Here is a 14,130-nt window from a genome sequence, read left to right as displayed (position 1 = left end):
TATCTTCACTTTAATCTTCATGTTACATATTTTATATTGCCCTTAATTCTTTTTTCCGCTGCTTTTTCAGTTCCCAATACCTTTTCTGTCTTTTTAGGTACATGCTAAAGTTTTATAGTGTAAATATTTGTGGAGTAGTGACTTCTCTTAATCTGGAGATACACTTTGTACTGTCCAATAATAGTAGGAAGCTGTGGTGTTGGTTAGTTTTTTGGTTTTGTTCTTTTTTTAAACAACATAGGATGGGTAACTGACTTTTTTTTCTTTTTTTTTTTATGCCCAGAGCTGCCATATCAAATGCAAAACAGTCACTGACAGGCAGTTGCAGACTACCTTGATGCCTGCCTTTTACCTTCTTAGGTACAGTGGTATATTATGACACTTTGTGCCTAAGTGAGGCTGAGTGGTGGATAACCATTAGAATTGACTAGTAAAGGTAAAAGTGGCTTTTCTCTCTTCTGATAATTGCAGATCAAGACTGGGCATCTCTACACAGGCTTGTGTATATCCTATAAAAACAGCTTACATGTTAGCTTAGATGATCTAATGGTCACTTTTGGCCATACCCTTTTTTAATTCCTGTATATGAAAGTTCTCAGGACTTCTGATATTTTTTGTGCATTCCCTAAACTTGCTGTCTACCCAGAACGTTACTTTTGTTGTAGGATTCTCTGAACTGAACATTCTTCTTGGGGGTCAGTAATTGATGGTGTGAATGCCATAGATGGCATGTGGACAGGCTTCTGAACCATATGGAGATCTGGGAGGTAAATTAGCTTAGTGAGGCATCCGCCAAATGCCGTGAATCCCAGCTCCTACTTCTGTCTTAGCAGGATGCAGACCAGAAATTACTGATTTTGTATTTGCTTATACTTGCCCCAGCTGATCTCAAGCCACTGAGTTAGAGAAAACAGTAAATTATTCTTCGTTTCTGTCCTGGTCTTCACTCTAATGTTTCACTTTTTAAACTATTGTAAACTATTGACTAAAATCAAAGCTCCTAAAATGGATCCCTAGGATTTTTTTCCCCAATTTTAATTTGTTAAGAATTGGTCAGTGAAAAGAAATGGTTCAAATTTCATCTTCTAATGGAAGTGGTTTTAGAAGTATGAAAATTATCTCTATTTTTGGTGTGTACTTTCTTTTCTTTGGAAATATATTGTACCTTTTTTTGGTGACTTTTCAAGGAGGTAGGCATAAATTCGTGTCTTGCTTCTCCTTCTAGTTCTTGTTATCTGCACGCAAAAGCGACTTGAGCTTTCGTTTTCTTTCCTTGTGTACAATGTCTTGTCTGTGCCAGTTGTTGTTTGTGCCAATTTCAGTAAAAATTTGAAATTTAACTTCTTTGTAATTAGTTCAATGGCATAAGCAGGTTTTCTAGAAAAAGTTTCTTAGCCTTCTTGTTACTTCTTAGCATTCTTCCGTATATTTCATTGAAATGGTTGGTTGTAAAAAAGCATACCCAGAGAGGTTGTCAGCAATCTTTCTTATCTTACAAAGGCACCAAATACAAAAATAGCATGCTGTTAAACTGGATTAACTGCTTGAAATACAATTGCTATTTCTGCTGGTTGTAGAATCACGATTAATGCAGTATATTATAACATACTTTCCCTGATCTGAGGATTTGGTTTTTAATTATCACTTTCATGCAAGTGAATAGTTTTGAGTTGTATTTATCACATGCCTGTTGGAAACTTCATAGTTAATTTTTGTTCCATTAGAACTTAATTGCAGACAAAGGTCATAAAGAAGAACCATAAAACAAAGGTCCTAAGATACATTTCACTTTCAGATTTTTTTAAGTAGGTATCAAGTATCCTAGGAACAACTAAGAAAGTTTAGATAACACTGTAAAGTATCTGAGATTTTAGGGCTTGTAACTGCTGCTTCATTTTAAAAGATAATCTCTCATGAGAATATAGTTTGTCCATATCAAGAAAACGTAGCAAATTGCTGTACAGACTGGTTTGTTCTAAGGGCTTATAAGTTGGCCATTACTCTTCTTCCTGTTTCATTGATGTAAAGAAGAAAAGGCTTCTACAGGCTTTTATAAAGGGAGTGTCTGTAGAAATAGGTAATGAGTCACTACAGACTGGAGGTAAGTGAGCATGGGAGAACAGGGAATTAAGGTTATAAAGAAAATAGGCCTTTGAATTAGGTCAGGAAGAAAGACCGCTAGAAAGCAGAAACCTCTAAAGGACATCCTGAGGAAGGAACATTTTTTTAATATTGCTTTAAAAATAACACAAATAAAAATCCAAATGCTTTAGAGCTGATTTATTATTGTGTCCAGCTGAAGAGTCAAGTATATTAGGATTCCTTCACAGAAAAACTGAATTCTAATGAGTTCAGGCCTCGAGAGTGAAATAATTGGCTTTATTTCTTGCTGTAGACTGTCAGACTAAATTAAACATGCATACTGAGTTCAGTAAACTATGTGAGCTCCTAAGCATTGTGGTAGTGTGGAATGCTGGCCAGATAGCAAATCTTACCACTTTAAAATAAAACCCTTGATATTTTAAAAGGAGGAATTTATCTTTATGGACCTGTGATAAAATTGTTTTGCCAAACCATGATTCAGGAATCAACCTGAGAACTGTGTGACATTAGCTTTAATAGAAGACTAAAGCAGTATCTCTTAAGGAAGATGCCTGTCCTGAATGGCATTGAGGCTTTGTTTAATGTAGCCTCAGTTCTGATACTTTTCATGCCATCCATGTTTTAGCATTCAGGTTTCCTGACTTGCTGTTGTGATCAGCAAGACTACGTGTTTGAAAAAGCAAAAAAAACCATATGCATCTGAATTACTTCCTCATTGAAAGTAGAGGATTTTTATACAGGGCTGCAAGTAGGCAGTTCCATCTGTCTGGGATCCAGAAGCCAGATTTCTTCCTTAAGGGTAGGTGCTTCCTATGCATAAGTACAGTACATATTTAGAGACAGTTTCTGTCTAATACATATACCTATCTTTTAAGAAATACTTCTCTCTATAAAGGTGTCTGCAGGAGAAAATGCTGCTGCTAACTACCTTTGTATAGTACCTCAGAGATTTGCAGGAGGTGGGAGATGGGAGTTCTGTCTCGTCTTGAGTCTGAACATCTTGCAGAGTAATTCTGTAAACAACACATTGGAAATGCTTGAGATTTAATTTGGGTGAAATATGTGTCTTTGTGAGCAAATAGAACTCCCTGTCCCCACAACCTGTCTTCATTTGTGGACTTCTACATTTCAAAATCTACTAGCGAGAGAAATGCAATTCTTGATTATTGCTTGGAAGTTCTCAGGCTCCCTGAATTCACTTGCCCAAGTGCTGAAGATTGCAAAATGGGCACAAGCAGGACATAAAACTGTTACTGTAATAGTTCATGAGAGGGAGGGGGAGGAGGAAGTACTACCACATAGCTTCGGTGGGTGTGGTTTGCAGTTGCATCCTGATAAGCAAATGAAGGTAAAAGATACTGACCATTTTTACTCTGACTATGCTTCCTGGGCGATGATGACGTTAGCCTCTTGACTATTGTGTAGAAGTGGGACACAGCCATTTCCCCTCCTTTTGTGAGATTCCAGTCAATCCAAGCATTTGATAAGCCGTGGACAGCTTGCTTTTGAGTTTTCTGTTTAGTTTGTTTGCAATGTGTATGGGTGCGGGGTTTTTAAAATTTTTTTCTTTTTTTTTTTTTTTGTCTAATCCTTGGTGCTACAACATAGTTAATAGTGTGGTATGTGGGTGGTGGTGGTTGTTTCTTGGTGGTTTATTTTATAATGGATCTGGCTGGCAAAGGAAGGCAGACTGTTCACCTAGGTTTATCCTAGTAGCAGCCTGTGATTTCCGCAATTTCTGCTGCAGTGTACACATACTCAGCTTTTGGCTATGTGCTTTTTTAAGCTTGCCTTTTCATGTTGCCAAGGTACAGCCCTCAAGTACAAGATGAGGCACTGCTGCTCAGAAAACAAATGGCAACCGTTGTGAAAGCTTATCCACTTTTTTCTGCCACCCTTCAGCTTCGTGGCATACACATCTAAGCTTAAATGAGTAAATTAAAATGCTTCCGTCAGAAAGCACAAAGATGTTCGTTTTAGTTTGTGTTTTTTTTTTTTTAAGGAAGAAAGACGAGTGTTGAGAAGCTTAGTAATGCAATATGATTGTCAGATCAAGTGTAGGAAGTGTGAAATGTAATGTTCTTGAACAGTGCTAACCTTGACATTTTGTACACTGCAAGCAGGTTGTGGTAAAGATTTCTAAACAAACATTAATAAATGTGCCTTTTAGGAAGAAGAGCTTTGCAAGAAAATGCGAGATATATTTGATACAGCTGAGTTCCATCTTACTGTAGGAATTTGAATTTACCATTATTTCATCTTTAGTGTACTGTGAAGGCTGTACATTTAATTCAGAGAAGAAGTATTGATATGAAAAATAGGCTAGCAGTGGCAAATCATAAGTGGTATACTTAATATGCAACACGTGGCTCTTGAGCTTAGAAAATTTCAGGGTAAAAATAATATTCAGTTGTGCTTCAAGAAAAATCAGAGCACTGATATTTCTACACACTAAATTTCTTTAATTTGTTTGTATCAGGTGTTTTGGACTATGCTCATGTTTTATCTGAGTATTATTATTTAAAATGGAAATATTGAAAATAACATTTCTTAAAATGCTTTTAAGAACATGATCTTTCAAATGCATATTACAGGAAAATGTGGCAAAGAATAGCTGTGCTAGTTAGGCGTCTGTTTGTGTGTGATTTATGTCTACAGTAATTTAAACATCACTTACTACTTAAGTACAAATGTTGGTTATGATATATTTCTTTTCTAGGAACTTCATGGAAATGAATTCCTGGCTTGTGAAAACAAATCAGATCTAGGAATGAATGAAGAGTATTCTTCTTACAAGAATCTATGGTATTAAATAAGAGTTATAGAGAAATTCAAAATGTAAAGAGGAAAGAGTTATTTACTGATGTCAGAAGTAGATCCTTACCTCTGAAGGCACAACCATGACTGTATTTATTTATTTTTTCTCCTATTTGAACTTTACCCCATGCTATCGGAGGCAAAGTTTGGCTCTGTGGCTGTCCTAAGACTGTCTAACTCAGGTTTCAGAATCTTTTGTGGATTTGGAAGATATCCCTCTTTTCTTCAGTCAGTACAAGAAAGACACAAGTTTTATTTTTGTATGTCTCCTAGCTAACCATGTCTGAGTACTCTTGTACTCTACCTCCTCCTTACAAGAAAAAAACACAAACACAAAACTAAAAACCATTCACTGTCATGAGGCAGTGGCCAGTGGTTTGACAAAATGGGAGCTAACGTGCTCCTTAAGTCTCCAGTCTGTACCTGGCTTCTATTGAGGCAGGAGAGGGAAGAGAGAGGTGATACTGCAAGTCCTGCGAAGTATTAAAGTGAATGAAGCTAGTTTTCTGAGGAAGGAGAATTAAATTTAAATTTCTGTTCAGGCTTCTAAAGGAACCAGCAAGTCTTACCTTGCTACCAGTCCTGTTGAATGGAGAAAGTAGGATTCAGTATGGTCGTAATTACAAGATACATTGTGTTTAGCGTGTCTGTGGTTATCACAGGGGTTAAACAAGTTATAAACATATTTATAGTATGTCTTACCAATATTTGTTCTAATCAATAATTTTATGTATTTGTGCATTGTAGCAATACATTAGGAATAAAATGCACTTTTTCTTTCTAGTTCCTTTAATAATCAGGAAGAGAAGACAAAGGAATTTGCGAAAAATGAATCCCTGTCTCGGGAAAACAAATCATTAGCACCAGCAGAATCTGAAAGTGAATCTGTATATTCTATTGTGGAACAACGGTCTTTGCCTTTAAAGAAAAAGAAGAATAAAGACAAGACCCACTCAGCATCTTGTAGTAAGATACAAAGTGGAGATTCAGATTGCTTGGTCAGTGAACAAACGCATTTTTGGCAATTTGATGGAGATCAAACTTCGACTGGAAATGATTCAATAACACCGTATGCTTGTTTTTATGGACCATCAGTAAAGAAGGTTAAAGCAGGATGGCTGGATAAATTATCCCCTCAAGGGTATGGTATTTGCAGTGATTACTGTATAATTGTGAAGATGTATGTTTGCATGAGAGATGTTAAGTTTGTATTTGGTCACTGCTTACTATTTATGGTGGGAGAGGAAAGGAAACTGTTTTTGTTGCAAGAGCACAGTGCTCTTCTGAATTCTTAGTTTTTAATGGTGTTACCTATTCTAAAGTTTATTTAGGAGGTGCACTCAGGAAAAATATTTTTATTAAAAATGTTGATCACCACTCATGAACTGTAGCAGAAAAATACAGAATTAATTTGTAGCAATATTTCTAATCCGTACATTTTTGCTGATTTTCTGTGGGCTGCAAAGTAAGTGAGAACAAATTCTGATTCTGACATACTACTTTACCAATTTGGCCATGCATGTATAAATTAATAATTACTGTGACTGGAGATCCTGTTGATTTCAGAACAGAAGCTTTGAGTTTAGAAATGCATCTAGGGTGAATTGTCTCCTAGTTTAGTTTACTGATGTGCCTAAAGTTTGATGGGAGGAATCTGAGCCCAAGTCTTGCTTTAAGATTTCAAATAATGAAGAGGAGAGAGGGAACAATAGAAAGAGAATGGACTCTTTGCCACATTTGTAGGTGGGGGAAAAAAAAAAATCTTATACTTAATTTCTGTTGTTTTTTAATGTTTTTTTTTTTAATTGCTTTATTTTAACTTACTTTAAATTCTTTAAATTCCAGCTCTTCTTAGATTGTTTTACACTAAAGAACACTCTATTATCAGATCTTCCCTTCATAAATACTTGCAAACTCTGATGACATTCTTCTAACCTCCTTAATAAACTGAATAGACTATTCTTTGTTTTAAGTTGTAGTTTCCGGTTCTCCGGTTGTTCTTATGATTTTCTTCTGAATTCCTTTTTGTATTGAAAATGGCACAATTTCACTTTTTAAGTCTATTTCTGATCTTCACTAGTATTTAGCATCTAGCAATTAAAGCTGTTCTTGTTAGTACTGTAACACATCTATTTTACTGTACTTTTACTCAAGCCTTAGTAGTTCTGCATTCTTTGTTCTTAAGACTGTATGTTTAACTACGCTGAAAGGTGATACTAAACTGTTTGGCCTTCCCTTTCATTATTTGTGGCTATAATAATCATCACTACTCATTGACTAGCACAGCAATTAAAATGCTTTTCAGTTTAGTGACAAAGCTATTGAATTAAATTGGTTGAGAATACAATCTGGTTTGAGCTTGAGCCCACGGGAAGGACCTCCATTTTATAGCAATTTCCTTTTTTTTTTTTTTTTTTTCCTTTGTTCCTTTTAAGAGTCCTGATTTAACAAGTTTTAATTTCTTTGATTTTGGCTTTATCTGTGTTGATACAGTGATACATTGTTCAAGCTGAACAACAAAAGGAATAAACCTGGTTTAATAAACCTATTTTACCGTTATGGAACTTCAATCTGTTCAAGCTTTTTTTTTTTCTTTTTAAATTGTTTCAAAGGTTTCATTCACATTTACAGATTGTCATTGTTTACTTCTGTTAAAGAATCAAAGGATAATTATACATAGAGTCAAAAGACTTTTTCCCAGTATAATATGCATTTGCACATCTCTTTTTCAGAATTGATTTCAACTTTTTTTTTATACAATACTTTTGGCAGTTAGCTAATAGAGTGATAAAAAGTTCTTGATTCCAGTTGACTCATCTTGTGCTATTTGAAGGAACAGAGTTGCAAACAAAGTGTGAAGGCTTTAGGTAAAGTACTGTGTGAGAATATATTATTTGAAAAAGATAATGAGCTAAGCACAAAATTGGTACTGGTTAGGATCATTAGCTTTGAGCCAGTGATATTCCTTGGCTGAATTTCAAGGACTTTTTCTTAAGCATGGTTTAATGAATGCTACATTTTTTGGTTCTCTTTCTTAAAATACCATTTTTCAAATATCAGAAGACTTAAAGAAACCAACCAAAAAAAACCCCAATGATTTTTTTCATCCCTTAAAGCACTGTCTTATTTTATTTCAGTCCCTGCCAACTGAATGTTTCTTTCTGTTCCCCTCCCCTGCCCCCCTTTTCTTTTTATAGAGCTCCGATTTACACCTGGCACTTTGTGTCCTCTCAGGAGAGTGAATAGATACTGTTTTCTTAAATTGCTACAAATCCTGCATTCAAAGTACAGCTTCTCTTTTTAGTTAACTCACTGTAAATTGTAAAGCCATTCAGTTTATTCACATTGTATGTGGTACTTATGTTCGCTTTTTCTTCCCTGAATCATCTTGAAGTTTATTGACATTTTAATGGAAAATAGATTTTACATTGGCCTTTCCAGGTTATGAAAAATGATGATTTATTGTAGTCATATAATACAAGTTAATTAAGCTAAAGCTGCTATTTGATTAAAGTTTTCACGAACTATCACAGTCTACTAATCCTAAAGCAGAGCACTCATTTAACAAGAAAGGAAATAACGTTGGGAAAAGACATGTTAGAGTGGGGTCTTGTTCTTGCTTAATTAACTTGTTTAATAGATTTTAGAATTGAAACTTTTATAGATGATAACTAATAGGCTGTCAACATTTTTAATGAGCATAACTGACTACTTCAGGTTCATGTAAAAATAATTTTTTAGGAGGTCCTTACAGAGCATGAGTTAACAGCAAACTGAAATAATCAAATGAGCTTCTCATTAATGATGTCCAGTTGATAACACAGATTGAAAATGAAATTTTATGTTGTACTTGTTGAGCGATTGGTGTAACTGCTATTTATTCATTGGCCAGGGAAGAGAGTGTTCAGGAGATGTTGATGAATGAAGATCTCTGTAAACAGAGGTGTCCTTCTTGTAAACATGGCAATAACATGGTCATTTTAGATTCTCAGCTTTTCGTTTTTAGAAAGTATTTTACAGAGCTTGTAATACTTAAAGGTATGCTCTGTGTTCAGAATATTCCTTTGCCTCCAATAAAAATAGCCAGTTCTTACCCTTGTTAGTTTCAAGCAAAATTATATTATTGAAAGCTCTTTTTCCTCTGTCACTTCAGATGTGATATAGAGCACATGGGCAGGAAATGGAAAGGAAACTGAATTAATTAAAAATATGAAGACACTGATTTATGAAAGAAGTCCAGTAATACTGCACTCTTTGTTTGCAGATATTTTTATTATATTTGAAATCAGCATTCTCCTTTTGAAAAGGTATGATAGGGCTAAGACTTATTTTAATTTTCAAAATGTTTAGGCCCAAACACAGGAAGCTAAACGTGATTTGACCTTTTATAATTTGTGCTTGAGACATTCTTAAAAGCCAGTGTTACTTGTGTTTATAATTTTAAATTTATTAATTTCTGATTCACAGCAAACGTATGTTTCAGAAGCGCTGGGTTAAGTTCGACGGAGACAGCATTTCTTATTACAATAATGAAAAGGTAAGTGACATATTTTGGTCGCATGTGGGACAAAATCTGTTTAATAAATACATTACCATGAAGAAATTCAGAAATAATTACAAATGAATATTCATCTTAAATTCATTTTCAATTGCAAAGTACTAGGATGAGACGCTAAAAATATTTTAAGGTGTCCTTAAGATCTTAATGTATTGTTCATCCTCTTGTTTTCTAGAAGGGCTTGTATTCCTGACCTTTTCAGGTAGATATCATCAGAAATTCTTACTTTATTGAAGGAGTGACACTGCTGCATTCTGCAAAACAGAATGGGATCATGCAAAACACATTTAAGAGATCCAACGTTATTTTGATGGTGGTATGTTTTGTCATGGAAACCCAGCATGCTGGAGATTTTGAGAGAGAAATTAAATGTAGCATGGAAGACCTTTTAAAAACCAAAAACCCCATACACTTGCTTCCTCTTTAATTAAAAATGTCTGTTGCCTGTTTATCTTCTAGGAATAATCACATGTCATTGGACTAGGTTATGTTTGAATGTGTCTCTTTAAAATCAGCGTAGTACTGCGATGTCAGTGGCTGTTCTTTTTTTCTGTACCTAAGGATTGAATCTTACTGCAACATTTGCAGACTCATGAGTTGCTTTGATTAAAGTAGTTTGCTTCCGATATGTGATACAAAAATGCATTTGTAAACCATGTTTTCAACAAAATGTGTATTCCCTCTCTGAAATTGAGATTTACAAAATACTTATTTGGCCTTTTGATACTACTTTTTCACAATAGAAACTACATTGGGTTTTTTTCTGAGACCTGTCTTTAAATATGACTTTCTTTTTTTTCTGTAAGATTTTTTATTTCTATTTAATACACTTTAGCCCACTACAAAATTCTTCTTCTTTCGCTCTGTGATTAATTAATTTCTCCTCTTGGAAGAAATGAAGAACTTGTTAAAAGTGATAGATGATTTTATAATATGCATGTTTGGTGGAGATGAGGTTATATGCATGTGTGTTATTTGAAATGCTGGAAGGCATTTCCTGTTGAAGATGCATATTAAATTAGGAACAAAATACAATTTCAGGTAAAAGTTCCCAAGCAATATGATGGGTGGTGGTAATCAATAAGAGTCATAGATGCTTTATAATATGCACACTCTTAGACCTATTTTAGCAGATTATGAAGGGAGTAGAACTGAAGTAGGAAAAGACTGTTTATTTCCTGAGGGGCCAGAGAAATTAAGAACAAGCTCAAAAAATTATTTGTGTTGATCTTTATGCCTACTGATTAGGAACACAAAACAATGTGTTTTTAGTTGCTTACTTTGCTTCACTCACAGTAGAAGACATGATTGTGTAGATGAAGGGAACAATAGAGTAACATTTGGATTGCAGTGACAAAAAGTGTTACCCCTTTGTGCTATTCATCCCAGAGCTTCAGAGGAGCGGAAAAGCAGGGTTAGTCATTAAGAAAGACTTGAAAAATACAGCGTTGGGATTTGCTTAACACTGTCTGTAGCATAATTAGGGAAAGAAATGCTAATACAGAATTTTAAATCTTGTATATCTGCACTGGGGATTTTTTTTCTTCCCTTCTTCTCAGGGGAATATTTAGTGTGTCACTAAATATTTAGTGTGTCACACGATGCATAGAAAGCTACCACCTTTGCATCCTCTATTTAAAAGCTCTCTGTGATAGGTTAGACTATCAGTAGCTTGCAAAAGGCTTGGTCTTTGTCTCCAAGTATCTAAGTACAAAACCTCACTCCTGGGACTGAAAGAGATGCTGGTTGGTCTGTGTGTGTATACAATTTGACCAAATCTGGGTGTCCGACTTGTTAACTTGATGAGTCACATATGCTGAGAACTTCGTATGTCTGAGAACTGCAAGGCCTGAAGCAAATTCTGGGAACTGAGGATTTAGTGAAACTCTTGGACTAGCTTGCAGATAGGAGGAAAACATAACTGTCTACCAGTAGTTCTCAGTGCACAGTGGGATTGTGTTGGGTGAGCAGTGGTGTCACTGTGGAACGTGAGTTTTTGGTACATTGGTCTCTGCTGGATCGCTAGTCCCACACCCAGAGTATTCATATTGCCTCCTAGACGGATACCAGCATGTTCCTGCTGTTGCTTGTGTGTTGTTACCTTGACATCGTAAGCAACTATTTGCACAACCACTAAGACCTGCATGCAGCTCAGGAGCCGGTTCTGGTAAAAGACAGGGATAGTTATACAGTTCATTGCAAGGCAGCAGGTGCCTCCTCCTAGCTACATGGCTACTATATATATATTTAAATGGGGAACTTGTTTTAACTTCAGATCTTAATGGCAAGATCCACCTATTCTAATGTGTGTTTGTCCAAGGACATTCCTACACAGACAAGCATGTTAAAAGGAATTGTTACACTTTTGGTTTCACATATCAATTAAAAGTGGTTCTCAAAAGGAAACCAATCCATACTCGGGATATTTTTCTGATTATTACAAGCAGAGAAGGGTAGACTCCATGGAATGAAGCTGTTTATTTTACCCAGAAACACTACCAATGTTAAAAAGCTCTATTTGTCATTCAAATTAGGAACTTGGGAGGAGTGAGGTTCTCAAGAAGGGGAAGTGTGCTACATGGCTAATGAAGCGTGAAACAAGTGGAGGATGGGGAGGGAAGACACAGAGGGTAGTATTCCTGAAAATGTATACTTAGCCCATCTAAACCCTTCTCTGAATGATTTAAACCTTAATTTTCTAAATATTTCTGTAACCTTGTTCCAGTTGTGCCTCAACTTCTAATCGATAGATAGCTCTTCTTTCCTTTATATCTGCATATATGAAAAAATTTTCTACAAACAGCATCTGTTTGATGCTCCTCATTTCTTCTATGTTCATGGTCCTGAGCAAGTTGCTGTGGTCAGAGCAACATCCCGTGTGGTTTTGTCTTAACAGAATGTGGTTAACTGAAGTGAGAGCAAACTGAAGAGAGGAAGATAGAATTTGAGAATTCTTTTCAGCTATCCAATATGCATAGTTTTTGTTTCCTAGTTTTGGCAGGAGAACTCTGATGCTCTAACATGCACTTTATAGTAATGTGAAAACTGCTGGTTATGTTGGAAGTTTTAATTTAAAATCATCCTAGGGTCCCTGACAAATACATTAGCGATTTAGGAAAAAGTCTTGCCTTTTTATGTGGAGAACTTCAATATTTTGTTGTGTTATGTTGCATGTGAGCATAACAAAGAACAAAATTCACTGCAAAACAGGTGAATCAGTGTCACTCTTGAAATAGGTCATATTTAATCTGTTGTCGAAGGAAAGCCAAAGCAGTGCCAAACGGTGTTTTCCAGGATCTTTTAGCCCAGCTCTCCTGTCAAGGAGGACTCCATTGGGCTGTATTTGAAAATAAAAGTTTTCATCAAAGCAGTTGATATCAAAAAAACATTTTTCTTTCCCCACTAGAAAATTGTTCTGTCAGAGAATTTTTTAGCAGTCCTAAAGCTAGTGTACACCTCTCAGTAACAGAAGAAATACTTGTGAGGTTCTTCGCTGTGTTTATTTGTTTTTGTTTTCTATATTCTTAAATAATTCACCTAATTTCTAGACTGGAGTATCTCAAAGAGAGAAACTGTATCTTAATCAACAAGAGCCTTTTAACAGCAGGCATTATTTCTTGTACGTGAAAGAGAAGCTGCTGCAGAAATAAGATTGAGAAATTATTATGGTTTAAATTGTATTTGAAAATATGTATGCCTTGGAGAACAAAGCTTTAAAAAGTTTTGTTTAAATAGTACAACCAAAACTTTTCAGCTCAGCTGAAAAGGAAACTGACTTTTTTTTAAGCAAATAAGATAAAATAGCTGTGAGTTCCAGCAGTCTGAATTGTTCTCTTACAGTACCAAATACAGCCAGTAGATGCCTGCAAACACCGTAATATATCTGAACACCTTTAGAAATAGTATATGTAATAAGTTTGCTTTGCCATTGTGAAGGATCAGTAGTTAACATAATATCCAACCTTAGTAACAAATACGTTAAAATCTTCCTTCTAAAAAATATAGCCATAATGAAAATAGATGTGCAATACTAAGAATGTTCTGAGTGACAGAGTAGCTCTTGTAATTATAGTAACATGTTCACTTCAGCTGTATTTTGATTTTCTATTTATTTATTTTCTAAACTGCAATCACTGATGTATATTAGTATCTAGAAGTGAAATAACATAAGAGTGAATTTGGTGAGAATCAGTAGTATATTAAACTCAGTAAACAAAAAAATGATCCTGTATAACCTTCATGCTTAGCATTCACAGTGGTTCCTTAAGTCCTTGTTTAAAGTCTATTATAATTTATACTTTGGGAGGAAAGTTTTTGCAGTACAAATTCTTTATGGGGAGCTGACTCTTGGACTATTACTGCATCTGGATCATAAATTTTAGCAGTATGTCTGAATTGTCTTAGTCAGAAGACCAATTGATCAAAGCATAGTGGGGACAGGAGCAGCAGCGTTAACTCTGGAATCCAGGAATTGTGCAGAAGTATTTCCGAGGTGTTGCATATCTGCTTGAGCTTTCATTTCCCTCCTGCCTACCCCCCCGGCATACTTAGGTTAATTAAGTTAAAAGATGAACCACTTGGAGAAAGTACTCGTAGCAATTCCTTTTTCCTATCTTGCTTTTGTGTTCAGTTCAGTTGTCCTGATTCCTAGT

At 35.3% G+C, this 14,130-nt stretch overlaps 1 protein-coding gene across 1 annotated transcript in view; it reads left to right on the top strand.

Annotated features, from left to right (window-relative positions):
• Window positions 1-14,130, top strand: part of ARAP2 (ArfGAP with RhoGAP domain, ankyrin repeat and PH domain 2) — a 126,663-nt gene that overhangs the window by 9,307 nt on the left and 103,226 nt on the right. The window contains exons 4-6 of the mRNA XM_075148897.1: window positions 4,823-4,908; window positions 5,705-6,061; window positions 9,388-9,457. Coding sequence (XP_075004998.1) covers window positions 4,823-4,908; window positions 5,705-6,061; window positions 9,388-9,457 — 513 coding nt within the window. The remainder of the gene's footprint in view (window positions 1-4,822; window positions 4,909-5,704; window positions 6,062-9,387; window positions 9,458-14,130) is intronic.

This window comes from Calonectris borealis, chromosome 4 (assembly GCF_964195595.1).
Source record: "Calonectris borealis chromosome 4, bCalBor7.hap1.2, whole genome shotgun sequence".
NCBI classification, from domain to species: domain Eukaryota; kingdom Metazoa; phylum Chordata; class Aves; order Procellariiformes; family Procellariidae; genus Calonectris; species Calonectris borealis.
Note: the sequence above shows the minus strand (reverse complement) of the source record. Positions and strands in the feature narration are given on the sequence as shown.